Genomic DNA, 27643 nt, shown 5'->3' with positions numbered 1-27643 from the left:
CGGCACGTGCAACCTCAAGCATCTGATTCACTTAGGCCATCGTAGAGGCTCTGGTAGGTCTCTGAATTAGTCAGCGGAGAACACTTCGCGTGAGAAGCTGGAGGTCTGCTACAAACTCTCTGGTGAGTATCTGAATAATTTTTATTCATTTTCTTTCTGAGAGCAGAGCTCGGGAATGTTTAAATGCTCTGAGCTCAGCTACCTAGCAGCTGAAAGCTCCCAATGCTCAATAGCAGGAGAACAGAAGGGCACTGTTGGTTCCAAATCCATTGTGTTAAGGTTCTCTCGAGGGACAGTTATCACATGGAAGGACTGTGATATCTTAGTGTCATAATGTACTTGACAGAACCCCAATGAGCTAACTCCATTGTCAGCTGCAACACACAGAGCACCTGCTGCCAGATTTGCTGTGCAGAAATACTTAAACTGAGTCAGTGATGGGATTCTGAGCAATAAGGTAATAAATAGATGGAGGATTTGGTGATGCTAAGAGTCAGATTCTCCAATGATTAATGGTTAGGGGCCTGTTAAGTGCTGAGATGTTTTGAAACTCTGGCCATAAGCGTCACGATAGGGGCAGCTGGATAGTGAGCACTTCTGGAATCTTGTCCCCTATTTAAGTGCCTCACTGGAGATGCTGTTATGACAACCTAGCCCCACATGAAAATTAGGAGGAGTGTGACCAACCTGCACTGGGAATGCTGCAGCCAGGGATTTTGGAGCTGTGTGCATGGAGCTTTGCTTTGTTTATTGTACGTACGAAGAACCAATGCTCCAAGCAAGCCCTGACCGCAGGATAGACCTCTCAGGGCAGAACTGTAATGGGCAGATTCTAAATACTTAATTCTTTTTACAAACATTTCTTTACTGAGAGGCACAAGCAAGGAGAATTACAGAGGTCCTTGATACTGCTAGCTGGACTTTGATTCTACAAACACACAGAGGGCAATGGAAGGTAGGGTCCGTTTTATACCATTGTATTTAGCCAAGCACTTAAACAGCTTGGAAAGTCTTAATTTCTCAATCTCAAAAGCAGTTCTGCATCCATGGCAGCTGGTGATGGCTCTGGATTCCATTCCAGGAGCTGCAGCGGCTTTACCAATTTCCAAGGGGCTGTGCAACTACAGTTGAATGAGGAAAAGAAATCTGCAGCGATGTCTGTCTGAGAAGAGGTGAAATCCTTCGTAGTGAGGATCCCCAGATTTGGTGTAGAATTTTCCTCTCCCGATTGGTTTTGTACTATCCCAGCATTTTATCATTTCAGACCATTCCAGAGCACATGCATAGAGCCAGCGCACTCTGTCTTAAAATCCCCAGGTGTGTGCCATTCATTTTCACTGGTTACTGTTGTTTGGGTGTTCAGCTTAAAGGAGACTCTGCCTCGTGGAGTTTGCCATCTAAATACCCCAGACTTGTCACTCATGGCTTCCCACTGCGCCAGTGCTGAAGGCAATGATCTTTATTCTCTGAGAACGATCGGAATACGACTTTACTTTAAACCAACTACATGAGGCAGGTTTACTCTAGCTCCTTTCCGTTAGCATCCCTGATTCTTGGGGATTGATAAACCCCATCTCAAAATTGCATTGAAATTTGTTTTAGGGGCACTGGCTTGTCCAGGGCTGCAGGAATGAGAGACAGACAGAAGGGGAGAAGATTTTCAAAATAAAAAACAGGCTGATTTAGTGGTGCTTTTTAGAGAGACAAAATTCTCATACGAGAGACTGTGCATGTGTTGTGTGTGTATAATTTGCTACTCTTGGTACTGCCAGCTTTGGATTCAACCGTGATACTCGTGTGTGTTTCCCAAGAACTTCTTGTTCTGAAAGAGATGATCATCAGATGCTGAGCAAAAGCACAGCTCTGAGTGTGCCTGTATTCATTCGTTTTTTCTCTTCGCTTGGAACACAAAGTGTCACGCTGAATGCTTCTTCCACTGATTTGTTCCTGTAAACACAGAGCTAATTCTGTCTGGTGCAGAAATGCCGCTGGAACAAACTTTCAGTGGTTATTACCATTTTTTTATTCATTTAGTAAAAAATGGGACATTTCAGGTGTCCCAAAAGAAGCTCTCCTTATAGAGGTTTCCACTGTTTGAAATCCAGCACTTTGTTGCTAGTGACTAAAGGTGTTACTGTGTGATCTGACCTCATTGAGAGGGGCTCAGACTTTTCCAGAGCACTCTAACAGGGAGATTGTCTGAAGATTAATGCATCTGGATTGTTAGTATCAGCATAAACACTTCCTATCACCTGCCATAGCATCTGCGAACAAACCCAACCTAACCACCTCCCATTTCTGCAGAAACTTTAGGCCTCAAGCCAAGCTGAAAATTCATTACACAAAAGGAAATTTTAAAACCAGACCATAAGTTCTCGTCAACTTCCCCTTCACGTAGCTCAAAGTTGTCTCAAACCAGAAACGTATCTGACAGTTGCCTCATGGTTTTCAAAGAGTGTTGTAATGGCGGGACTTGGTGGATTCATTAAACTAAATCCCTGAGACTCTGAGGATGAGTGCGGGGGGGGGGGGGGGGTATAGGTCAAATCCATCTCAGTGAAAGCAAAGGAAGTGTCAGTCCAGCAACCCCGTCCATCTCTGAATCACCTGCTTGTTGGCGATAGAATGGGATGTGGCTGCGATACAATCACTGGACAGAGATGGAGGGAACTGCTCCCTGAAGGTTGGAGCTCTGCTCTTTGGGGTTGACTCCAACCTTGCCTGTTACCTGAAGGGAGTTTGTACCAACTCAAAAGCACGGTCTCCCTCTGTCATCACTCAAACTGCCAGAAAGTCCCCTGCCACTTGGCCCCTGTTTTGCCATGGTTTGGGTGTGCGTCTTGTTAAAGCAATGGAGGGAGCTTGGGCCAAGGCTGTGACTTAGGTGCTGTGCATCCCCTGGAGAGAACAGGGGCCCATGCAGCCTGTGTTAACTTGTCTCTCCCCTTTTCAGAGTGAAATGAGAATGGTACCTGCCCTCACTCTCGTGCGGATACTGCTGTCACTGGGTAAGCAGAGATCCTGCTTTTGCCCCCCTTGCCTTCACCTCTGGAAACACTGCCTACTTTCCCTGCCCTTGCCTTTGCTTAGAGATCCACCATAACTTCCGCACAAGACGTTACTGAAGTGTTCGCTCATGACCGTGAATTTCAGAGTCCAGGCCATCCACTGTGAGGGAGCTCATGGGGCTGGGAGCCTGGAACTCTTTCTTCCAGGCCTGCTGCTGAGTCAGTGTGGCCTGGCCCTGGGGCAAGTCACGTACCTCTCCTGTGCCTCAGGTCTCCAGCAGGGAAGCTAATAAGGTGCTTGCATGGTGCTTTGAAGGCATACAGGGGCATGAGCTGAGCATCCCCCTTAACGCTCATGATTTCTCTGATCTCTGAACTCTGGGCACTCTAGCATGGCTCCCATGCACTGGCCTCCGCTTGCAGCAGTACCGTTGACCTGGGATCTGCACTTGCTCAGCCAGGCCCCAGCAATAAAGCAGGGTGGGAAGGAAGAGAAGGGCTGAATGCAAGTTTCAGCTGCAGGGAAGTGTCTCCGAGCTATTGATTTTTGGAGCTGCAGAGGCAGCTGGGTGCCTTGAGCTCCTCCTTTGCCCAGTGTTCTTCACTGAAACTCCCCAGCCAGCCACAGAGGAGGCCTGTTTGCGAAACAGCAGCTATAAGAGCAGCACTTTGCATTTCTTATTTACAGAGTACCAGCTGTGCACCTTGTGCTCCGCAAGGGCTCTGCCCTGACGCAGCTCCCCCCACAACTCGGGAGCAGGGCTAACGTGTCAGGAAAGCCAGGAGTCCGTGCTGCATGATCAGATCGGCTTTGATTTAACGCCTTCAGCTGAAGATCCCCAGTATTTAAGGAGCATGAATGGGAGAATCAGCCCCCTGCCTTCTGAGATCTGTTAATGCTCATTTTGACCCTGCCCGTAATTTCCCTGTGGTTTCCCTCCCCTGGGAATTTCCTGTTGCTTCCCACCTTACCCCTGCCCTCTGCGCGGCTCACCCAGCCACCTCCCTCTGTCATCACTCAAACTGCACAGCCTCTGGGGCACTGAGAGTTTGGCTGCTGCTGATTCTGGGGCCTTTTCTGCCCCCTAGTGTCCTTTCCTTGCCCCCATTCTCTAGCCCCTGCCCTGCAGAGCTTGCACTTTGTGCCAGCGAAGGCTAGGACAGTTTGACGCGGCTCTGTTTGTTTCCTCTGCCAGGGCTCTTCAGCAGCCTCCTGAGCAATAGCTGTGTCACTGCGTGTGCAAACAAGCCGAGGACACAGCCAGCTGGGTTTGAGAGCTTCAGGGCCATGGGTGGGGAAGCAAAGAGGGAAGGGCTGAGAGAACTGACATTCACACACTAAATGCAGCCCGTGCACCAGTGCTATGCCAGGCTGAGGGTGCTGGAATGACCCTTGCCACAAGGATGCAAGGCCAGTCCCGTGGTCAGAGAACTAGTTTAAGACTTGGGGACCTGGGTTCAAATCCCTGCTCTGCCACAGACTTCCTGGGTGACCTTGGGCCAGTCACTTAGTCTCTGTGTCCGTTTCCCATCTGCACAACGGAGATTATAACTCTGCCCTGCCTCCCAGGGGTGCTGGGAGGGCATCTACGTTAGACTGTGCGTGCTCCGATACTCTGGTGATAGGCAGTGGTACACGAGAACAGTTCATGAGGAGCCACAGCCCTCTGCTTCAAAAGAGCAACACGGCTGGGGCTCGTGCGTGGAGCGCTCTCCCACTTCCTGTTCCGTGCCTCTGCCGACAGGAAGTGAGGCCAGGATTCCCCTGCGGGGAGAACCGGCACCGTGGGGCTGCAATGCCCGGCTTAGCCGGAGTGTCTGGACTGGCAGCACTAAGGCTGCTGCTGTGGAGAAGAGCAAAGCGGCCTCGTCCTGTCACAGTTTGCACCAGCGCAGTGTGAATCCTGGGGTGCAATTTTTGACAACCCCTCCACCCCTAAGACTTGGTAAAAGGGATCTTCCCAGGACATGGTGCCAGGGCAGCAGTGCTGGGGGCTCGCTGCAATGACCCTGTCCTGAGGAATGGCTGGGCCAGAAGCATTTAGTTTGTGTCTTGGCTGCACCACGGGCCTCTGCCCTGGAGGGTATGAGGCGTGAATAGGAAGCATGGTCCTAGGGGAGGCTGTGCCCATAAGTGGGGGCAATAGCAGACCTAGCACTTTATCCTCAGCTCTGCCCACCTCCCAGAGGCCAGGTTAGCAGCAGCCCATCACGGCATCACCCTGGCTTCAGACTGCGGAGGGACAAGGCCTCAGCCTGGGCGTAACAAGCTGAGACATGTGCAAAGCAGTGGGCCTGCATGTGGCGTTGCTTCCAGTCTTTTCAAATGCCCTCACCCCCACCGACCCGGTCAGAGGGCTCCCGCTCCGGTGCTGCTGGGAGGGCAGAGAAGGAAAGACCATTCTGCTGGCTCTGGTGTCACGGTCAGGAGGCTCCAGGACTCTGCCAGCAGCCTGGGGCTACTTGGCCCCAGGGCTGGCTCCGGCAGTGAAACAGCTGAATGGACCCTCCCTCTGGCGGAAAGGCGCTGCCCTGGCTCCCCATGTCCGGTGATGTTTTGTGAAGGAGCTGGTTCAGGGGGTGCAGCATTTTGTGCAGTCAGAGAGTGGGGAGGACTCTGCCTGCGTGAAGGGAGCAGGGTCTGCCAGGCTGGGTGCAGGGAGGGTCTTGGTCTCTTTGGGTTGGAAGGGATGTTTCGAGGGTGAGCAGGCACCTGGCAGGCCCAGGCTGATCTAGGTAGCACTACTGTTCTCTGCACCATGCTGCATTCTGCCGTTCGGGGCTCATCCCTCTTCCTTCCTTGGTGCCTGCAGGGAATGGGGGGGTGTTGGCTGGCCTGGTCATCACTCGCCCCAAGCTGGAGGCTGGCTTAGGGGACTCCGTCCTGCTGGAATGTTTCTTCCAAAGTCTGGTGCCAGGGGACTGGAATGTGACCAAAGTGGACTGGCTACATGTGCCAGAAAACAATACTCAGGCGGTGAGTCCAATTGCCAGGAAGGGCCCAGGGTAGCACCACAGGTCCAGGGAGAACGGGACGCCTGGTCACAGAGCATAGCAGGGCCCCGGGGGGGTGGGCAGAGATACTGTTCAGCACCCCCAGCTCAGAGAGAGCAGCAATTTTTAAGGGGGATGGAACTCCAACTCTGCCCGGGGGGAGAGGCTGTTCCTAGCTGACAGCTGTTCTGAGGTCACTGGGTGAGGCGATTTGGAGGCACCTCATCCCAGTTCCTAGGTGCTCAAGTCACAGAATCCACCATATCAACTCGGACTGACTGACCCCTTGTTGGGCCTTTCAACAGAGAGCCAGTGGGGTGTAGGCTGCAATACTGCTCCCCTCGGAAGAGCGACCTGCCAGGGCAGGAAGAGGCGTGCAGTGGGGGTGCGGGGAGGAGCAGCAGCTGGGGGGGGATATTCAGAGGAACTAAGTTCACACTTGGGAGTATATTGGCATCCAGTCACATGACGAGCCATATCCCCTTGCAGGAGGAGATGGTCTTCTACTACTACAGTAACCACAGCATTCCTGTGGGACGCTTCCAGCACCGAGTGCAGTGGTTGGGCGATGTGGCCCGCAAGGACGGCTCTGTGAGGATGCTGGATGTACAGGCGGACGACAGTGGGACGTACACCTGCGAGATCCGGGTGTTTGGGCGGAGCAGCATCTTCAAAAACTACACCGTGCTGCATGTGGCCTCTGCCGGACGGAGATGTACGCGCCCTCCATTGCTCGCTTATGCCTCCCCTTGGCTACTGGTCAATTTCACAGTAGCCTCATCGGCTCACCCTTTCGCTGAGGGCAGTCTCCCCTTCCCCTGAGCCAAGTGCCTCCCTTCAGGATGGGGCTGTGTTGGCTTAAGGGCCCCCTGGGTCACGCTGTCTGCAGCCCTATGCAGTCACAGTGATGTGCAAGCACGAGTGTGGTGCTGGCAGGTTTGCCACCAAGTGTGAGAACTGGGGCAGAAATCCCCAGGTTTGTGCAGCCCCCAGGCTCCATGCTGTGCTCCCTGGAGATGGATCTCTGCCCCAGTCCTGTGGGAACCAACCAATCTGTTACCAAGGGGAGGAGACAGCCACGTCTCCTGGATGCCTTTGGGGTGATGTGCCACTCCCCAGGTCTTGGGCATCCACCAGCATGGGCTGGGCAGAGACTGACTCCTGATGGCTCGTGTGCTGGAGCAGAGACATTGCTAACCCTGCTGCCTGTCTCTCTCACCCCCAAGGGTCCGGATTTGCAGTGGCCCAGGACTCCAAGAGCCCCAGTAGCAGTGGCTGGGGGGCCATCCTGGGTTACGTCTGTGCGACCGCCTTCCTGGCCCTCTTGTTGGGATATGGGCTGAAGAAGTTTCTCCAGAGGCAGAGGTAACAGGCCCTGGCTCCCACAGCTGCAGGGTGGGTGTGGCATCATCCTGCCTGGTGGTTACCTCCTGCCACAGGCCAGCACGGGAGAGGGGGACACTGGTGGGATGCAGGTGAATTTCAGCACCTGGGGAATCCCGGCCTGTGACAGCTCGAGGTGACTGCACACACTATGCTCCTCTGCCCCCTGGTTGCTCAATTGTCTGCCCTGCCCTGCCCTGCCCTGCCCTGCCCTCTCCTCTCTCGTCAGTGCAGGGGCTGCTCTTTGGGTTCCACATGTGCTCCTTTCCCGGTCCCTGCTGAACCTGCCTGTTCTGGGAGCTCTCCTCCTCGCAGGGAGGGTAGGGGACGTCCTCTTCTTGACATGCCTGATCCCCCACTGCCCTGGTTCGACAGACAGATCTCTTGACTGGTAGGGAGGGGAGGCAGAGTGCTGGGGTCCCAAAATATCCTGGCCCATGTGCCCCTGCACTGGATGGGGAAGAGCTGCATCCCTGGCTGTAGCAATTGCATATGGGGCTGGAGCCCTCTTGTGCACAGCAGGTTGCAGCGAGGCCAAGGCGTATGGGGTAGGTGCAAGGCCAGTCACTAAGAGTGAGGGTCCCTCCACACCTGAGTATGGGCAGAGAGGCCCAGACTCACTGGTATGAAATGGCTGAGCAGCGGACTTGGCCTTTCCTTGCTCCTTTCTGTCGCCAGGGGTTCCTGACCAACAGGAAGGCCAGAGTGCCGGGGAGAAATGCAGACAGAGCCAGGCACTAGTTCTGGAATTAACCCACTGAAGTGTGGAGGGCTTGGGTGGAGATGACTGCTCCTGTGGGAGTCAGCTTCATGCAATTGATATTCCTTCCAGACATACGGAGAACGGGCCCCTGTCGAGGAGTCGGGATGGTGGCAGTCGGGATGAAGCAGAGGTGAGAACTCAATCTCTGCTTACCAAGCTGAGTGGGGCTAATGTTGCCAGACCCTGTAACAGGGAAACACCAGAATCCAGGGGATAGTTCCTGGAATAAAAGGAGGATTTGGGACAGCCGAGCTGCTATCCAGCCTGCCCCAGGCACTGAATGCGTGTGTTCACACATGCCTAGGGCCAGTAAGGAAAGCCTGGTATTTGTTTTGCTGTATCATTGGCCATTAGTGTAGGAGGTGATTGGAATTAACCCCAGATAATTCCATCCTGCCGTGACTCCTAATTAGGAGATAATGTCAGTGGAGCAGAGTGAGCTAACGGGCTCCTGCTGCTACCTAAATGCCCAGGCAGAGACTAGATCTTTATGTTCAAAGCAGGAGGTGTGGGGCCTGTGACAATGTTCTGTCCCAGCCACTTTGTTGCTGTTGCAGCCCAGGACTGATGTAGGATTTATCATCATATCAGAGGGATGTGGGACAAGAGCTGCTACGTTCTAGAACAGACGGATTGTGTGCAATATAACTAACCGAAGGGCAGTGCAGGGAGTGTAAGCTTGTGGTTAGGCTGGGGCAATGGGAACCAGGGCTCTTGGATTCTAGTTCCACGTTAGCCACCTTGGCAAGTCACTTCACTTCTGTGCCTCAGTTTCCCTGTCTTCAAAATGGGGATCATGATCCTGCCTTAACATGCATGGGGCTTCATTAATGAATGTCTGCAAAGTGCTTTGATGTCCTCAGATGACAAGCATAAGAGAAGGGTAAAGTGTTGTTGTGGCCTTAAAGGTACAGAGGCCCTGAACATTCACAGTGAATAGACTTCAGTGGGAAGTGGGGGCTTCGCATTCCCAGGATTTGTGGGGATCTGTTGTCCCATTAGGAATAAACAGGCCCTTTACTTTGTCTAACACTGTATCTATTTGTTCAGCTTTTATCAGAGGATGCAAGGGTCTTTTTCACACTAGGTACTATGAAGGCAGGGAGTTTAGTATGAGTTCCATCCAGCACAAGAGTCGCCTCTGCAGTGACACTAGCTAGGATAAGCTGATCAATACACTCAATCCTCATGCTTCAGGGCATGAGCTCCTCACCAGGGTCAGGAAGGTGTCTCCCCACACAGCAGAGGACTGCCCCATTGGATGTGTTAAGGGGGCTTTACACACCTCTCTCTGCAGCATCTGGTGTTGGTGACTGCCACCAGTTAGTGGGCATCAGACTGCCCAGGCTGGGGACTCTGCTGGCCAGCATGCACTTTACTTACTGTAATGCAGGTTACCCTGGTGGTTGCTTTGATACAGCTGTGTTGGTAAGGTTTCAGAGTAACAGCCGTGTTAGTCTGTATTCGCAAAAAGAAAAGGAGTACTTGTGGCACCTTAGAGACTAACCAATTTATTTGAGCATGAGCTTTCGTGAGCTACAGCTCACTTCATTGGCATCCGATGAAGTGAGCTGTAGCTCACGAAAGCTCATGCTCAAATAAATTGGTTAGTCTCTAAGGTGCCACAAGTACTCCTTTTCTTTCTGTGTTGGTAAGTGACCCCCCCCCCCCCCCGCCTCACCCAGCATACCTGAGTGGGTCGGGAGGGGAGCAGACCAAGGAGTTTGGAGCAGAGCTGGGCCCTCCGGTGAACTATTCAGCATTTGTCTATCATCCTGCCCACCAGATGCTGGGAACTCTCAAAACAGAGGCTGCCTGGTCCTGCTCTGGAGAGTCACCAGCTGAAATGAGCCTCTGGAAATACCCTCTGGAACGGGCATGTCACAGGCCACACAGGGCCTGAGTCTCTTTCTGATCTTCCTGGCAGGAAGGCATTTACTCCCTCATACCCTGTGCGGAGATGCTCAAGGCTGGGCAGGAGGCAGAACTGTGGAGCAGAAAGGACATGACCTACATGACCATGGTGAGCTCTGTGTCAGGAGGTCCAAGCAGCTGGGGCAGGAGAGGAGACCAGCCCCCCCCCCCCCCAAAACACAGGGCCTGCCATGCACTGGCATGACCCCACTGATATCAACTGAGGGCACAGGGTGGGCAGTTTGCCTCCAGGCGAGCTGTGGGGTTCTAGCCCATTTATTTGGCGGTGATGTGGAATTGGAGATGTAATACCAAGGGTGGCTTCTGGATGCAAACTCTATAGAACTCTCTGTGTAAGGCAGGATCTGTTCTCTCTGCAGGGCAAAGCAAATGGGGACCTGACTGACGTAGTTGGGTTGATCCAACTTTTTAGTATAGCTCAGGCCTAACACAGCCCCCTGGCTCTGACAGCGCTGATGGCTTTGCACTTTGTCCCCTGCAGCACCCCTCTGCCGCTTTCCCTGGGGCGGACACTGCACCGCTGGAGAACAACGTGTACGTCCAGCTGCAGAGGAAGAAGATCCCAGTGGAATGGCTGGATGAAGGGAGACTGGGCAATGAAGGAGCCCAAGAAAGCAAGAAAACCTCTGAAAAGTCCAACTGTCCAGCGGAGGAATTCCCTTGCCCCCTGGATTGGGGGAAAGCACCTCTGAGCCCAGCCTGGCACGACGGCCAGGGACATTGACCTCTCCCAGGGGCAAACTCTACCCACTCCGTCAGCATGCCACAGGGCTGCTTTGTCCGTACAGGGTATGGGCCGTATCGCTCTAGCTGTCCAGGTTATAATCTATTTGTGCTGTGACAGCACCTGCCAGCCCCAGCCAGGATCGGGCCCCATGGTGCCCAGCGCTGTGTGGACTTGCTGCTCCTTGAGGATGTTTTCGAAAGGGTGACTCCATGCTCTGATGGGGCTGCTGCTGTTTTTGCGACTGCGCCGTGAGCCCAGCATGGCCTGGCCTGCACACAGGGCAGTGGGAGGGCACTTCTTGCTATCTGGGGCAGGCCAGGAGTGGGGCACAGGAGGGTGATGAAGATAAATGGACTTTGCTCTGGTTTCACCCTCATTCTGCAGGCGGGACAGTGCCCTGGGGCAGAGCTTCCACTCTCCAGCTGGGATATTGGTCAATGCCGTCAAAACCCAGCGAGAGAGAACTCCAGGGAGAGTCCCATCTCCAGACGAGGAGGCGGTGATCGGCCGTTGGGTGCCCTGCAGCTGCCTGAGCTGACCTACTTCCTGGGCACCTAGCGGGCTCTGGGCTGCCAGCCTGGCACCTTCCACCAGAGCCACATGGGAAACAAGCAAACCGACGTCCGGGGGAAAAAGTTCAGTTGAACTGTAGCAAACCCAGTGCTCTGTGTGTGTAAATAGATGTGCACCACCACCCCCTACGCGTGTTTGTGTCTCCATTTATACACTTGCAATAACTAGGAATATTCTTCACTCTGTTCTACCTGGACAAAATCTGCATGTGAGGTTCCAAGTTGCTGGCGAACAATGGGACTGGTTCAGCCCCTTATTTCTGAGTGGGTCAGCTCCGCTCCCTGCCCTGTCCTGGTCTCTTCCCTGGTGCGGGGGGGGGGTTAGAACCCTGCCCCAGTGCACTGCCCGAGGCCTCTGGCTCTCCCTCCAGGCTCCTTCGATAGATGTTTGACACCCCCACGTGCAGTGACCTGAGAGGGGCTCGCTCCATTCCTGGAGAGAAAGGGGGACCACTCGCTGTGCTTAGCGTGGGCTCTGGCACGTGGGCCAATGCAGCAAAAGTTACTGTATGCTGCAGTCGTTTGTTTCACATTGCCACCCCACTCGTTTTCTGTTGGTGAGGCAGAATAACCGGAGCGAGGGGCTTAAATATGCCAACAAATTTTTATTGAAGTTGAAACAAATATAAGGCTGTAAGTAATGACTAAGGGCCTGTTATGTCAGCGCTAATGGTGCCCCAGACAGGAATGCCTGGGGTTATTCAGTGTAGGTGGGAGACTTCATGCTACACAAGCAATTGATCTACTTCGTGATTTAGTATATAATAATCCTGTACTTCAGTGAATAATCTGATACTTCAGGTGCATTCTCTCTGGCAGGGTCACGAGGCACTTTACAAACTATACACGGTGTTCAGCCCCCCACCTTGTGTGTGTGTGCACACGCGCACACTTCCCTGTTCATGTCTCACCCTTTTGCTAACCTGATTTCAGGGTGAGTCTCATGCTATTTGGTGTTTGTCTTGAAGCCCCGGCGCTGGGAGTCCTGTCACTACATGAGACTCTCAGCTCTCGTTTAACAAGAGAGAGCTTCTAGCCTTCATGGTTGCAAAGAAAAGCTTGAAAATGTGACCCAAGTGCAACCTAAAGGCTTAGACACTTGAAGGCAAAGAAAACAAAACCCAACCCCAAATCTCACAACTTTTAAGCCAATCTCATGATTTTGGGGGCCCAATTTGTGACTTTTGACTGCGTGGGCCTGGCATCGCTGTCTGATGTTGCCAGCATGTCAGTTCATGGCCATTTCCCTGCCTGCCGCGCTGAGCAATGGACTGTTTCCAGCATAAGGGCAAGGAAGGAGGTACTGAGCAAAGCTGGGAGCCTGATCCTGCATGAGTGCTGCTGTCCACCGAGTCCTGCCTGGCAGGAGGGAACAGGGAGCTGTGCACCTCGTTAGCCTGACAGGAGCCTGCTCCTCAGACACACGTGCTCCCTGTCTTCTTTATTCCTCAGCTCCTGTGGTTTGACCTCTCCCCTGCTCAGTGAAGGTGGACTCTGTTCAGATGGCCTTAACCTGTTCCCCTTGTTGACACAATATGGTTCAGGAGGTGGCTTTGATCTCTGTGTAGTAGGGAACACATGGATAAGGGATCACCCTCCCACATCCTGGGGACCAGGACCTCTGTGCTCCCCATCATCAATTCCCTCCCCATCTGTACTCATTTGCCCTTGGGTGTTAGATTAGATCCCATTCCCTCATCCCCCTCAACAGTGAATTCAGTGCTGGTGAAAAACCGAGGGGCTGGCAGGGTGGGCTAGTTCCAGGTATGATGGGAGCAGATGCTGGGTGAATGTCCCTATGCTGCTCCCTACCAAGGGAGCAAATGTCTCAGTGGAGCATCAAGACTCTGGAGAGCCCGTCAGCCTGGCTGAGGTTGAGGTGCAGGGTCAGTCTGGGACATGCCGCTAGGAACACCTTGCAGCCATTTAGGTTGGATGCTCGCCCTGTTCCTGAGCCCTCACTACCTGCCCCTTCTGCACCGGCTGGGAAGAACAGCAGTGAGTGTCATGCTGCCTGGGATGGGGGAAGTGAGCGCACATCCTTTGCTGCAGCCAAAGCCATTCTCAGAGGCCACGTGGTGCTGTGAATTACCTCTGTCTGGGCTGAGCCTGGTCTCAGCACTGCCCGGAGTCTGCTGCATGCGGAGAGCCAGAGCAGGCTGTGCTCGGCCGGAGAGAAAGGCCAGAGGTGGGCAAGCTCCATCCACGCTGGCTAGAGGAGAATTCTGCCCCCCGAGCCTAGGAGAGGGACTCATTGCTGCATGGCCTGTCAGTGAGGCAGCCCCAGACGGGTGTAGCTGATGGTCCCCGGGGTGGGTGATGAACAGAGTTCAGGTGTGGGCTTGGGCCACAGGAAGTGTGATGCAGGTGGCACGAACCTAACTGAGCCGCTAGAGCAGGAGCCCTACACAGGTGAGGCCCAGGACTGTAATAGGAAGGGCGGTGCTAGTCAGCACTGGGGCACGGGCAGAGCAGCGTGTGGCGAGCTTGCGTGGTGATGGCAGCTTCGTTCTCTGGCTGGGCTGCGCTTTCCCCAGCGCTCTGCAGAACAGGGCTCTGAGTCCCAGGCTGGGTCCTGGCTGCGGGAGAGCTGAGTTCCACATGTGCTTCAGTCTCCACTAGGCGGTGAGAGATTTACCTGGCAGGTCTTCGTGCCAGTGGGTGGCGATCGCGGCGCTCAAGTTCCTCTCCAGTCCTTAGCGAAGGGAACTGCATTAGCCGCACAACTTTCTTCCAGGAAAGCTGCCCCTGCCCCTGCCTCTGCCCACACCAGGGAAACTCCCCTGGGCCTCCCACTCTTAGTAAGAGCCCATCCCATGGCTCTGCTCCAGAGATGGCTGCATTGCCTTTGCTGGCCGCTAGGGCCTGTGTCCAGTGGTTTATTGGCTCCTGGGACGGGAGTGCCCAGGGAGTTAGCAGCTGGGTGTGGAAATGGTAATGACGGGGAGCTCATTTGGTGGTTTGCAGCCTAGGGCCTGGATGTCACAGCCTTAAAATGGGGAAGGGGAGCCGCTGGCTCAGCAAAGAGCACGTTTCCTTCTCCAGCTTTTAGCCAAAACTTTTGTGGGAAAACAAAGAAGGGAAACCCTAGCCTGGCCCTGACCCAGGCCCGTCAGAGGTTTGCCCTACCAAGGGTGGTCTTCTCACCCCACTGCCAAGCAGCTGTTATTCCAGAGCTCCGGGGTTCCCCTGGAAAGTGTGATTGGCAATCAGTCCCTTGCCGCTCTCCTGCCTCCAACCCAACACACCTGCACGAGGTCTGGCAGGAAGTAACTCTCTGCTGTAGGGAAGCCAAGCAGGGCTTGGGAAGCTGCGAGATAACACCTGAAGGTAACTGAGAGCCCACACAACATAAGGAATAGAGGGCAGGCCCGCTGGGGGTTAAACTGAGCCCGAACACAGGCTGCATCGCTCAGGTATGTGCTTTGCTAACATGTGATAGTCCCCAGAGCACCCCGGGAGTCTCTGTAGGAGAAATAAACCCTGCGTATTACTTAGTCCAGAAGGTGAAGAGAGACTAACAGTCTGCAATAATACAGCCCTTCCTGCCCTCATCACAGGCACTAACTGGCTCAAGAGGAAACCCACTCCGCTCTTTGATAAGGTGGCAATTTTAAACAGGATCAGGCACCAGAACCCCATCCCAGAGTGCAAAGTAGGAGAGAAGCTGAGAGCATGTTTCTTTGCTTCTGAGGAAATTTTGAGGCCCTCCCATGTCCTTTGATGAAATCCACCAACCATAAAATTTACTGCCTTTTTTTTTTTTGATAGCAGCACCCCTCCAGCCGGCCATATTGGAGGTTGGGAAATAAAGCAGCTCTAAAATGATGTGTGTCTTGGAAGTAACCCAGTGCACCTGAAAAAGACAAAGCCAAACAACAGCAACAAAAACCAGCCACAATAAACACCAAAATCTTCGCCATACACAAAGGTGCTTGAAAATGAGCAAGGAGCCTTGGGTTCTCCGGCCCACCTTGTGCCTCACTGGGCTCAGCTTGCTTGTCTCTCTGGGTAAGTTTCTACTGCACATCTTGCATGCAGGCATCCGACAGGGACCCAGCAGCCCACAGCTGGGGAGCACCATCCTCATTAATGCAGCTTCATCACCCCCCAGCATAATCCTGGGGAAGGGACGCGGTGAGAGCATGAGGGACGGCGGGTCTGGCTGCTGCTGATGTGGGAACTGGGGACAGAGAGTGGCTAATGTGCAGTTTTTGTTGATGTTACAGATGAGACAGTAACCTGTCTGCAAAGTCGGCTCCGGGCTTGCGTCTGCATCTCTAAGCTAGCCCGTGTAGCTTTCTGCAGTCTCTCCAAGTGCAATAGTGTCTGGCACAGGTGGAACAGCTGGGGTTGTTGCTCCTTTGCTCAGATCCGGCAGATTGAGAAGCAAAAGTGTCTAACGTGTGTGGTGTGTGTTTCAATGCATTCGAGGGGCTGCCCTCATTTTGTTGGATGCTGGTGGGGAGCAGGGTGTGTGGCGTGCTGGGCTGTTGGTCTCCGTTGCTTGCCTTTCTGCCCTGCCATGGAGCCAGGAATGTGTGTCAGCAGCTTTTTGTTTGTATTGATTCCCTGCAAGCAGGAGACTGTCAGATTAAAACATAAGTAGTGTTCTGGGGGGCAGGGGCGTTGCTCTCAGACAGACTGGGAAATGGAGGAGAAAAATGACAGCAACTCCCCATCTTCAACGACTAGGAATCCTGCCTGTCGTTTGCTTTGGAGAGGCTGCGTGTAATGCCGCCTCCCAAGACTGGGGGAAAGGGGTGTAAGGGGACAGGGCATATGGGACAGTGTGGAGATCCGGGAAGGAAGCAGTCCAAAGCTATCAGCAGCAGGGAATCAATGGACTCTGCATTAGCAGGGCTTCCGGCAGTGCCCACCAGCTCTGGGGAAGAAGCCTATGTTCCACGCTCTGATGTGTGCATGGGGAGGAATACAAGCGTTTACACTGAGGAGCTGAATGTGTCACGTGTGTCGTCCCCTGTATCCTCTCCCAGGAGCCCTTAGCTGTGACACTGTCAGACCTCAGCCAGGTGACTAGCGCGGCTGTCACAGCCCCCTCTGCTGACTTCACCGAGAGAGCCCCAAAGGAGACTCGGTATGGTGTCCTCTCTCCCCCGGTCCTGGGGGTAGGGGGTCATTGGAGGTCGTGCCTCTGAGAACCCCGTGGCCTGACGTGCCCAGAGACCTGTGGAGCAAAGCATGGGACAGGGCTCCATGTCCCAGCAGGGCAGGTTGCCCTCAGAGTTATTGGACGGGGAAAGGCAGTCTCAGTTTAGGATTCTCATCCCCATCGCTGAGTGACGGTGTTCACAGGCTGGTTAGGGCGTCAGGCTGGGCCCACATGTGCTGAGTCTGCAGCCGTAGCCTGGCCAGAGCCTACAGCGCTGAATGCACCTGGCAAGGTTTTTTCTGACTGGGCCTAAGCTCACGTTGCAACACTGCCCAAGCCCCTGGGCAGGTCAGCTCACGGCGCCCCGTAGAGCTGAGTTGGGAAGACGCCTGTCTGACAACTGCTGGAGTGGCTGCTGGAGTAGCTGGAGCAGTGCAGGATGCTCTGTGCTCAGGTGCTGTACTTACCATCTCCAGCTTCCCCCTCCCAGTCAACATGGATCCCCTGGGCCTCGTGCGAGGGATTCTTTCCTCCCTCCCTCTCTCCAAGAGGCTGGGCTGAGGCTCTTCCCACAGCCTGGCAATCAGCCAGCAGGAATCACTCCCCAGGGCATGTTTCCTGCCCGGGCTGGCTTTCCCCAGCACTCACCATGGTGTTCTCTGAGCATCCCTCTGGCAGCACGGCTTGTCGCAGCAGCCCTGACTTGGACTGGCCCGGGCTGGGTTTGTACGTGGTGTGTGCTGTAGGGTATTTAGCTACGGAACTGCTATGGCTTCAATTTTTGCATACGGCACCTTTAAATCTTTAAAAGCGCCATCTGCAGAAGCAGGAACCATTTCCAAAGGCTCTGGCTCAGAGGAGACTGCCCGCCCCATGGCGCTCAGCTCTTTCAGATCTCCCTTTCGCTGCAGTCCGTCAGCTCTAGGTCTTCTCTTCACATGTGGGATTGAGGTGCCAGGGCTCAGGTTTGGATCTCGCTTTTCTAAACTCCGTTCGAAGGAGCTTCTCAGCCTTCCCCAGAGCAGTAACCTGGAAGGATGCTACAGGGCTGCCGATTTGGTATCTCATAGTGATCAAATGTGCTCATTTTACAAGACAAAAGGTTTTCTAGCTGCCACTGCTGCAAAACCCAGCTGTGCGCCTGCCTCTCCCCCCAGCACCAGAAACTAACTGGAAGGGAACAAATTAGCTGGCTCAGCTACAACAGTATCTCGGTCAGCAAGTTCCCGCCACACCCACACGGTGTCATTGTGAGAGTTCAGCGACAGCAACGTTTAGCACAGCAGTCGAAGCCGGGATGGTCCCGCATTGTCAGAAAGGCCCTGCTCAGCCTAGGCAAGCCAGCTGTCTGCTACCCACATGCAGCCCGCTTCCATGAACCCTGGCCTGTTTCTGGGTTCCAAAGACGACTCTTAGTGATGCTGCCCTAGCCCCATGTGAGGTCAGGTGGGGCCCCCAGCCCTGTGGGCCGTGGCAGCCCGTGGGGGGTGTTGATGGGGGAGGCTGCAGAAACCCAGCTTTTTGTGTGGCTGAGCTGGGCACCCCCCTGCTGAGCACAGCCCAGGGGGGCCAAGGCACCTTGGCAGACACGCCTGGCAAAAGCCTGAAGCTGCAGGTGCTGAGCGGCTCCTGTCCTGCACCAGCCAGAAATGCCGTGAGTCAGACCCTCCTGCTGGGGCTATGTCCTGGGGGAAGGGGCCCCTGCTTCTTCTTGCACAGGGTCTCCAACTCCCCAGCTGTGATGGAGTGCTGATCCGGCTGCCTCAAGCATTGCAAATGCGGGGTGGGGGGGCATATGAAACTGGTGCTGGCTCGGCCGTGCTTGCATGTCAGTCTCCATAGAGCAGGTCTCTGCTGCAGTCGGGAAGGGGAGCTTGAGCCTGGTGGCCCGTTCAGCCTTGGGCCTCTGCTAAGTGGGTTGGGGGTGTGTTTCTGTGACCCAGATGCTGAACCACAACCCACCTGCTCATTACACCAAACCCCGCCCATTGCGCACTGCACTGGGGTGTGCTGCCCAGTGGGAAAGGCTCATGCCCTCCCCCACATTTTCGCTCCTTGGCCCCTTTCCTGCAGCCTCTTACCCTCTGCTTAACTTCTCAGTGTTCATGTAGCTTATCCTGGTGGGAACGCTGCCAGCTGGGCTCTGCCCCACAGCATAGCCGGGCTCGCTCCCCAACCAGAGCTGAGAGCAGAGAGAGGGGGATCCACCTGGTCCCAGAGCCATCAGATGGCATCAGCCCCTGGTTGCTCCCAGCACAGCCTTGGACCTGCAGGTGTTCTGGGGAATTCAGTGGGGATCCTGCCCTTACAGGCCTGGCAGGGGGAGCCTTAGAGCAGGACGGGCAGGGAGAGTCAGAAAGGAGGAGTGAGTGAGCAGAGGGGAGACACGCAGATCTGGCCCTGCTGTGAGCAGCATGAGCCACTGTGGTCTCTGCTCTCCCCAGTCCTGGATTTGGCCAACAGAGTGGGTGGGACTCTGTCCAGGTGGGGCTTGGCAAGGCGATGGGGTGGGGGGCGCAGGGAGAGGGGGAGGTGTAAGGGTGTAGGGAGCGGGAGGCAGAGGGAGCTCCATGTCATGCTGCCCCAGGGCTAGTTTTCTGCCCCCTGAGCTGTGTGTGTTAATCTCTCCATTTCTGCACTGCAGCGTGGGCTCCACGGCAGAAACCAGCTCTGTCCCCTCTTTGCCTGCAGGAGCATCTGGCAGCTCGGCCTCGTTACTGCCAGCCTGAGAGTGTTGCTCAAACACCAGCTAAGGGGGGAAATGAAGTGAATCTGCATTTTCCCCACAGCCCCCAGAGGCCAGCGCTGGCAGGGCTGGTCACTCGTCCAGTGCATCCTGCCTGGAATGAAATCTGATGAGCATAGCCATAAATTTCCCCAGCAGATGTGGCACTGAGCCCTGCATAACTGATGCTGCATCCAGGCCTCTGCATAGCTCATTCAGGCCTCTGCATCACAAACCTGATTTAAGTGGCCGTGAAAAGAGTTCACCTGAAGTCAGTGCTGAGTGGGGAAGGGCCAGGAGAGATCACAACGCCTGCAGTGCAGTTGGGGGGCAGCAGGGCAGTGGCGCATGGGGCTGAGACAGGTTGCTAAACCAGGCAAGAGGCTTGGATTCAAATCCCATGTAGGTGGGTTATCCCACTATCCCATACACACAGCCTCTCTCTAGCCAAGGACTAAGGCAGGTCCTTTCAGGTCAGCTCTCCCTATGGGGCAGACAGGCCAGTCTGGGATCAAGCTGTGTCTGTCCTTTGTGTCCGAGTCATCGGGTCCGTTATTACCCTGCCACTGGCGAGGGGAGAGCTGAGAGGTCAGTGCAATGCTGTGGGCTGATTAGCGTCCCTTGGAAAAGCCCCTTTTCCTATGACTGTGTGTTCTGGGTACCTGCCGGTCTCTCCGCCCCCCGGGCAGTTCTGCCAGCAGGCCAGGCCCACAGCACCCAAGGGGTGGGACAGACTTTAGTGCTTGCAATTTTCAGTGTTTGTTTACTTCTTCCTTTCCTCTCCTCCCTCCTGTTTCGTTCCTGTCTTCTGCCCAGCACCCTGTGGGCTGGGCATGGAGATCACGGCACAATCTACCGTCAGTGCCTTGAATGGCACATCCGTGCGTCTCCCCTGCACCTTCAACTCCTGCTACAAAGTGGAGAACAAACAGTTCTCCCTGAACTGGACATACCAGAGATGTGAGAAGTGCAGCGAGCAGCTGGTAAGTACCTCCTGCAGGGGGTTGTGGGCCCAGCCCTGAACTGTCAAACATCATGAGCCAGGCCCCTCAAAATCATGACATTGGCTTAAAATCATCAGATTTACCAAAGTACTAACTTGGGGCTCTCATCTGCTTTCGGAGCCGGCAGGGTCTCGTTTTCAAACTTTTCTCTGTACCAGGTGGGCTGGGAACTTCCTGCCTTAAAAAAAGAGAAAGAAAGCTGAGATTCTCCTGCCCTGGCGACTCCAGGAGCTGGGCTTTAAGGAAAACCCCAAATGTCACTTGGCTTGCTATAAAATTTCAAGAGCTGGCGACACAGATTCAAGTCCCACAACCCTGTTTGTGGGTCCCACTCTGAGGCCATGTCTCAGGGTGTGCTTGGGGGAAGCTCCAGTGACTTTGCAGGTAAAACGCTGCAGCTCTGTCCTGTGTAGATGCTGTCTGCGCTGACAGGAGGTGTTCTCCCTGAGAGGCAGCAGCCAGGTTGATGGAAGAATTCTTCTGTTGCCCTCGCGCTGTCTACACCAGGGTCAGGTCGATGTAGCTACGTCTCTTGTGGGGGGAGGGGTGGAGATTTTCACACCACTTAGAGACGTGGCTATGCTGATGTCAGTTCCTAGTGTAGTCCAGGCCTGAGTAAGGACTGAGTAGAAAGAGAGCAAGGCCCCAGGCTTTGGTCCTGAGCGCGTTCCCGGGGGATAAAGGGGAAGGAGGGACACACTGAGTGGGGGAAGGTGTGGGAGGACGGGGATTGCTGATCCAGTACTGGGTCTATCCAGGTACCCAGATCCCACTCCCGTATGAATATTAAAGCCCTCTGTGTCTGGAGGGAATGTCCCATTTCCCGGGAGGTGGCCACTGCTCAGCCTAGCCACATGTAAGTGGGAGTGGGAGGGACTAGCTGGAAACGAGGCAGAAGAGGGCAGAGATGAAGGACTCTGTCCAGGTGCTGAGTGGCTGGCTGGACCCTTGGTTTGCTTAAACTTTCCTGCTATGGCTGAGGCAAAGCCCAGGCAGAAAACAGCCATGAGTGACCAATGCCCTGGCCCCAGCTGGCAGCCTTGCTCCCAGTGCCCTGACTCAGGGTGGCCACTCTCAGCCCGTGATACCAAAGGAATCCCTCCTGTTCCCGCTGGCAGGCCCAGGACCCTGTAGCTCTCGGGGGAGCTGTGTGATTGTCCCAGGGCAGGGTGATCCCAGTGACGCCAGGGGAGCCATGCTCTGTGTGGCGTGTGCCTCGGGGAAAGGAGGAGAGGTACTGTGGTCTCTGACTGGCCCCCCAGGTCTGGCCAGCTGAGCTCTGTGGGCACCAGCATGGGTGTAGCACCCCCTGCATTCTCACTGCCCTGTCCCCGTCTCTGCCCAGTTCCTGCAGTTCCGGATGAAGATTGTGCACTGGCGGCTGGATCACTTCGGGAATAGGGTGGAGTTCACCGGAAACCCCAGCAAGAACGACGTGTCCTTCACCCTCCACCAGGTGCAGCTGGAGGACGAGGGCACCTACAACTGCTACGTGATGAACCTGCCTGACAGGCACCGGGGCCATGCCCGCATCTTCCTCAAGGTCATCACCGAAGGTGGGTGCGCAGCTGGCCTTGGCCCGGCTCGACAGGAGAGGGCCGCGGGGCGGGGCTGCTGTTTTATATTGAACAATGGGGGAGACAGCAGAGGCCAGAGCTGGCACAGTGTAAGCAGCTGCCCTGCCCCTCCGTCCCAGCCCGCATCCCACAGTGGCTCCAGCTCGCCAGGCTGATGGGAAGTTTCAGTGGGGACTCGGGCTCGTTTGGCTGGTGACTGTCCCCAGGGTGGCCAGGAAGTGAACCCCAGCGCTGTCCCTCCTCAGACAGGTTTCAGAGTAGCAGCCGTGTTGTCTGTATTCGCAAAAAGAAAAGGAGGACTGGTGGCACCTTAGAGACTAACCAATTTATTTGAGCCTAAGTTTTCGTGAGCTACAGCTGATGCACTCCTCAGACAGTTACTTCAGGGTCTCCAACCAAGGAAACCACCCAACGCCCCCATCCTAGCATCAGCTGGCTGTGGGGCTGGTCCCAGTGTGCCCTCCCCTCACAGGCCATGGGCAGTGCCAGCCATGGCCCGTGTGATTAATGTGGCTACATAGGGGCTTGCTCCTCCTAGCTCCAGGCCATGCTTCTCAGCACATCCCTGATTCCCACCCATGGCCTGTCTGTGTGTGGGGCCCTGCATAAGTTTCCTCCCATCAGACCCCACATAAGGTAGGGCAGGGCCTGGATTTGCCAACGTGGTCCCATTGGTGCTGGCAGGAGCTGCCTGGTTTCCCTGCTGCTCAGACTCCCTCGTCCCCCCGGCCTCTCTCCTCATCTGCCCCTTTCTATCTCTGCAGTGCCCCCAGAGCGCGACTCCACGGTGGCTGTTATCGTGGGGGCCTCGGTGGGGGGCTTCCTGGCCGTGGTGATCCTGGTGCTGGTAATCGTCAAGTGCGTGCGGAGGAAAAAGCAGCAGAAACTGAACACAGATGACCAGAAAACAGAGGAGGAAGGGAAGACAGATGGTGAAGGGAACCCTGAGGAGGGCACCAAGTAATGGCCCCCTTTCCTTTCCCCCTGTACAGTGTGACCCCTCGTGTGCTTCTCCAGAGCACGGATTTCAGACTCCCCAGAATTACTGAGCATCCCTCATCTATGTAACCAGCCCCGACCCCCAGGAATCCAGGCTTCAGTGGGGCCTGGGGAGAAGACTGCTGCACGCCTGGCCTGGGCTAGGGCTGGGTGGAGGTGGGTGAATCACCTGAGCCTAATGCACCTGTCTCCTGCACCAGGCTGCCGCCTGCTCCCACCCACCTCTCCCTATGAGCCAGGAAGAGCCCTGAGTGCCAGGGCGCTGCCCAGGGCGGGGGCTGGAGCAATCCAGAGGCTGTGGCTGAGAGGGAGGGAGATGGAGCTAGGGGAGAGGGAGGCAGGACCTCCCCGGAGAACCGTGCAGGCGGGGAGTGAGCAATGGCTTTGGCGAGGGAGAGAGGGCTGCAGCCTCTCAGCGTGATGGGCAATGGAGCTGGGGAGGGGGGTCCAGCAAGCCCTTCTGCCCTAGGCTCTGGCACTGGTCTGAGACATTAGTGTGCTGGCCAGGGGGGAGACTCCTATGAAGGCCAGAGGGTTCTCCTGTGCCTCCTATTCATGGCAGAGCCTCGAGCACAGGGGACCCTTTGCTATGTCAAGTAATCTGATCGATCTCCCTGGAACCCCTCGAGCTCCGTCACCACGGGCCAGTCTCCTCCCCAGGCCCTTCTGACCTGCTCCCATCCACAAAGGCAGCCGGCTCCTATCCAAACTTTGTAATGGGCATTAACAGGGCACCAGCGTTACGGGAAGGCAGGGGGGGCAGGGACACAGGGCAGAGGGCGTAGCACCAATGTTGGGCAGGGGGATCGGGGGTGGTGGGCGTAGCACCTCTGTCAGGAGGGAGGGTGGTGGGTGCCTCTGTCGGGCAGGGGGACGGGACGTTGACAATTCAGTGGAGGCGCCTGTGTTTTCTAGCTGGTTATTTTCTCATCCTTGGCGGGGATTGACACAGTCTAATTTGTTGCCTCGTCTCCATCCTGGCCAAGCCATGTAAAGGAGAGCAGGGAAGTGTGGGCGTGGGACAGTTCGGCATGTGGTACTGCAGGCTGGTCCCAGGCACCTCTTGCTAACTGCCATGAGGCCTTGGCATTGGGACAGTCCTGTCCCCCAGGGACTCCTTGCCGCCTCCTCCTTTTAGCCAGCAACTCCCTCTTGGAAGCAAATGGGCAACTCTGGGCAAATGCCAGCTCTGATTCTTGTGCCCCAGGAAATGAATTCTGAGCAAGACTTGCCTTCAGTGCCCTGCGCTGGTGGGCGAAGAGCCATTGCCAAGAATATAGTAACTGCAGAAGCCCCCTGCAGAGAGATCTTTCCGCTGCTAAACAGAGCCATGGAAGCATTACAGACAGGGACCTCTGGGGGGGGGGATGTCCATTTTCTTCTCCTCCGCTCTCCCTCTCCCTCCCCCCCGAATTGCAAATGTAAGCCTGCTCCTGGCTTCCCTCGTAGGTGAACAGAGAGTCTGGGCTGCCCCCAGGGAGGGAGTGGGATTGCGCTAGGGGTGTGATTGGAGACTAGTGTCCCCAGGCTGTGCACTGGCAGGGGGTTCGTGTTTTAAACATTCATGTGATAGGCAGGGGAGGGCCTGGCTTGGGTCCCTCAGGCTGTGAGTGCCAGAGCTGGCCACAGGGGGCTTACCCCAGGGATACAGACCTGACTACCTGGAGCCCCAGTGAAGTCTCTTTATGCGCAGACCCTTCTGAGCACAGTGGCTCTGCAGCATGCTGGCCTGGGGCTGTTTCTGGTAGAGGGAGAAAGGCAACCATGCCAGGGTCCACAGGGCAGCTGGGTTAACATTTGGCCTTGGAGAAGAGGGGAGCCGTATCTTTGTCTGCGTTCATGCTTGTTACCAGCCCTTCACAGACTATCCAGCATTCCAGGGCTGGCCCCTGAGCCTGCAACTGATTTTCCATGGGCCGGATCCCAAGGGCCTGATTCTCTGCCTGCGCAAGGACTGGAAACGATGCTGTCGGGCTCTGGGTTTATGTTTCCCAGGCAGAAATACTGACCCATTTTGTTTGCAGTCAGTGTGTGGAGAGGACTCTGCAGGGGTTGGCATGGGCTGAGCATGGGCCAGGGAGCCTGGAACTCCGGCATGGCAACCCTGGCTCTGGCAGATGCCCTCTGTAGCCCTGGGACAGGCGTTACTTCCCCTCTCTCTCCCTCAGCTTCCCTGTCTGTTACAATGGGGTAACAGCCCTGCCTCCCCGGGGGCTGTGGGGCCCAGTCACCACTCCCTGCTGCGAAGCGGGGAACGCGGGGCTCACACTGTCGACACATTTACTCCTCTTGTTAATGTCACCTGAACACGCTGCCATGGACTGTGCCTTTGCCTTGCCTTCTCCTGCAGGGAGATACAGTGCGAGAAGCAGAGGCTTTCTGGGAGGTGGCTCTGAGCTGCAGTAGCTATGGGGCTGTGTTGTCCCCAGTCATTGCTAGCTAGATGATGCCCATCAGCCCGTGCACTGGTGCTGAACGCTGCTGCTTTGGAGTGGCTTGCTGCAAGGCCTGCTCAGCATGGTGGTGGAAGTGTGTAGCCATGTGTGTCCGAGTCCATATTTGGGCCCAGGCAGCTGAGCCAAAGTTGCTGGCTTTGTTACATTTCCCAGGGTGGGTACTTGTGATGGAAAATCTCATGTTGATGCCTGTAAAATTGAACTTGCTGAGTGGGGTGGGGGCGGGGGGACTCTGTGGGCTGCTGTTGGGAAGGTTTCCGGGGCAACAGTGGGGCCAGGGTGGGGCTGGCCTCTGCTTTCCTTGAGCAACAATGTGATGTAAAACCTGCCTCTTCCAAACTTCCTTAGGAGCAAAGGACAACGTGCTACTGCCAAGTCAATACACTGCCAGTCAGCCCAGCGGGGCGGCATCCTTGCAGGTCCCTTGGGAACCTGCCCTGCTCTGCTTTCCCTGCCTACTTCTGCAAGTGGGGGGTGCTCGGTCTCAGCCCCCAGGATTTCTACGGCTTGCTGGGACGGAGCCTGTTCCTCTTCCCTGCGCTGTGCACAGGGGCTCCACAGCAGCCCAGCCCAGCTAGGGGAGTTTGCTGGGGGGGCTGTTTGTTTATTAAAGACCACTGGCCAGGATAGCATGGGTGCTGTGAATGGGCAGATTCACTTCCACAGGGGGCTCTGGCTGGGTCCCAACCTTCTGTGCACCATTCTAAGTGCATTGGATTGCGGGAGGTAATGTGGGCTAGAGCAGGGGCTGAGGGGGACCAGAACTCCTGGGCTCTGTGTCTGGCTCTGCCGCTCTCCCGGGTACCGTGGGTCTCAAAGGGGGATTAGGAGGCCTGCCTCACAGGGGTAGTTGGGGGCTGCATCCTGATTGTGTGCGAAGCTCCTGGGACCCCTCGATGAGAGGGGCTAGAGAACGGCAGCGTTGGAGCAGTTGTCTGAGGATAACAATGGAACCAGGAGATTGGAACTCCAGGCTGTTAGCGATGCTAGACACAAGTGTGTGGAACTGGCCCAGGAGCTCTCCCCCTGCCAGCTCAGACCATGGGGGGACCTGTCTTTTCATTTGAGGGGCCCCTTCTCCTTGCCCACCCAAGTTTATTCCCCTTTAGCTGCCAGTCCCCATCATGCACGCTTGCTCCCTGCCAGGGCGGTAGCAATGCATGGAACCCCCTGGGGCCGCTGCTGCACGAACGGGGACCCATGGTCACTACGCTTCCCTGGGGCAGGGGCTGGAGGGAGCTCAGAGCTCCTTTAGGGGGCTCTGCAGTGCCACCCACATAGCCCTTGGCCTCAACTCTTTGCCCTCCGCCAGTGTTCCTGGCACCCCCATCTCTGGAGCCTGGACTTGGCCACAGCGGGTGCTGTATCCGTGCTGCAGGAGATGCTGTTGCACCCAGGAAATGAAGGGACAGAGATGTATTTGCAGTGGGGAAGCCACCTCCTAAAAGCCTGTGTCCATTTCCTGGCTCTGAACCCTCATGGCTTTCCAGTGGGGATTTTGCATTTCCTCTCTCTGTCCCCGTGCTCTGCCTTGCTATGCATTATCATCAGTTGTGTACAGTCTGAAGGCGCTATTTATCTCCAGACTGTTGTGTGGCTTCCCAATCTCTGTGGGGCTTCCACTGCCACACAACCACCCAAGTCTCATAATCTCTCATCCAGTTAAAAAGGCACACAGAGGAGAGCCAGCTGGATGGCAGGTTCTCTTAGGACCGGCGCCTGCTCCAAATTTGGGACGAGAGGCTCCTCCTGGGCCAGAGAGTGACTCTTTTGTGGCCAAAGATCTTTGACTTTGGAAGACATCTCACTACTGACCTTGTTTCTGCCTTTTATTTCCTGCACACATTGTCCTTGGATTGCAATTTGCCAGTGAGTTTGTACAGAATACACAGTGTAGGTCTATCTCTGTATAAATATATACTCATGAAGGCATTGTTACAGGTAGTGTGTCTTTCATTTTGGTTTTGTATCTTCTGATCTAGTTGGCCAGATCTGATGATGATCTCACCAAAGCCTGCGTGCAGAACGTTTCTGTTGCTCTTTGTACATTTCAAAGCAAAATAAACTCCACCCCACAAATATCCGACTCTGCCCTGAACATTTTTGGCTGCTGTTTGTTGGGGGCTGGGGGTGGGGGTGTGTGTTTGCCACTGTCTCTGATGATGCTTTGACCCAGATGAGCTGGCTCAGCCTGAGCCTTCAACATTACTGTCTGGCTACAGGAATAAAAACAAAATACACACTTGTCTCCTGACAGTGTGTGGCTGGTCTCCTTCTGTGGGATGTGGGTTGCCAAGGGAAGAGAGAGGCCTGGGTAGTTCATATGTCTACACTTAGGAGTTCCTTAACAACAAGGCCCAGAGACATGATGGAGAGGGACGTATGTA

General features: G+C 55.3%; 1 protein-coding gene and 1 long non-coding RNA gene across 2 annotated transcripts; both read left to right on the top strand.

The window, feature by feature from the left end:
- Nucleotides 1-46: 46 nt before the first annotated feature.
- Nucleotides 47-6114, top strand: LOC142069779 (uncharacterized). Its single transcript, XR_012665735.1, has 3 exons — nt 47-122; nt 2954-3008; nt 5822-6114. It is a non-coding gene; the product is annotated as an uncharacterized LOC142069779 (long non-coding RNA).
- Nucleotides 6115-15146: 9032 nt separating this feature from the next.
- SCN2B (sodium voltage-gated channel beta subunit 2) lies at nt 15147-27335 on the top strand. The gene is made up of 4 exons (XM_048827504.2): nt 15147-15393; nt 20037-20203; nt 21570-21780; nt 22566-27335. Exons 1-4 carry the CDS (start codon nt 15324-15326, stop codon nt 22763-22765), a joined length of 648 nt encoding a protein of 215 aa, XP_048683461.1. The 5' UTR covers nt 15147-15323; the 3' UTR covers nt 22766-27335.
- The last annotated feature ends 308 nt before the right edge of the window (nt 27336-27643 follow it).

The sequence above is a fragment of the Caretta caretta genome, chromosome 22 (assembly GCF_965140235.1).
Source record: "Caretta caretta isolate rCarCar2 chromosome 22, rCarCar1.hap1, whole genome shotgun sequence".
NCBI lineage: Eukaryota > Metazoa > Chordata > Testudines > Cheloniidae > Caretta > Caretta caretta.
The sequence above is the reverse complement of the archived record's forward strand: the minus strand, read 5'-3'. Positions and strand labels throughout refer to the sequence as shown.

Coding starts and splice junctions, on each gene's coding strand:
- SCN2B (XM_048827504.2), top strand. CDS start 15,324: ATGAGCAAGGAGCCTTGGGTTCTCCGGCCCACCTTGTGCCTCACTGGG. Junction 15,394..20,036: donor CAGCTTGCTTGTCTCTCTGG/GTAAGTTTCTAC, acceptor TCTTCTGCCCAG/CACCCTGTGGGCTGGGCATG. Junction 20,204..21,569: donor AGAAGTGCAGCGAGCAGCTG/GTAAGTACCTCC, acceptor GTCTCTGCCCAG/TTCCTGCAGTTCCGGATGAA.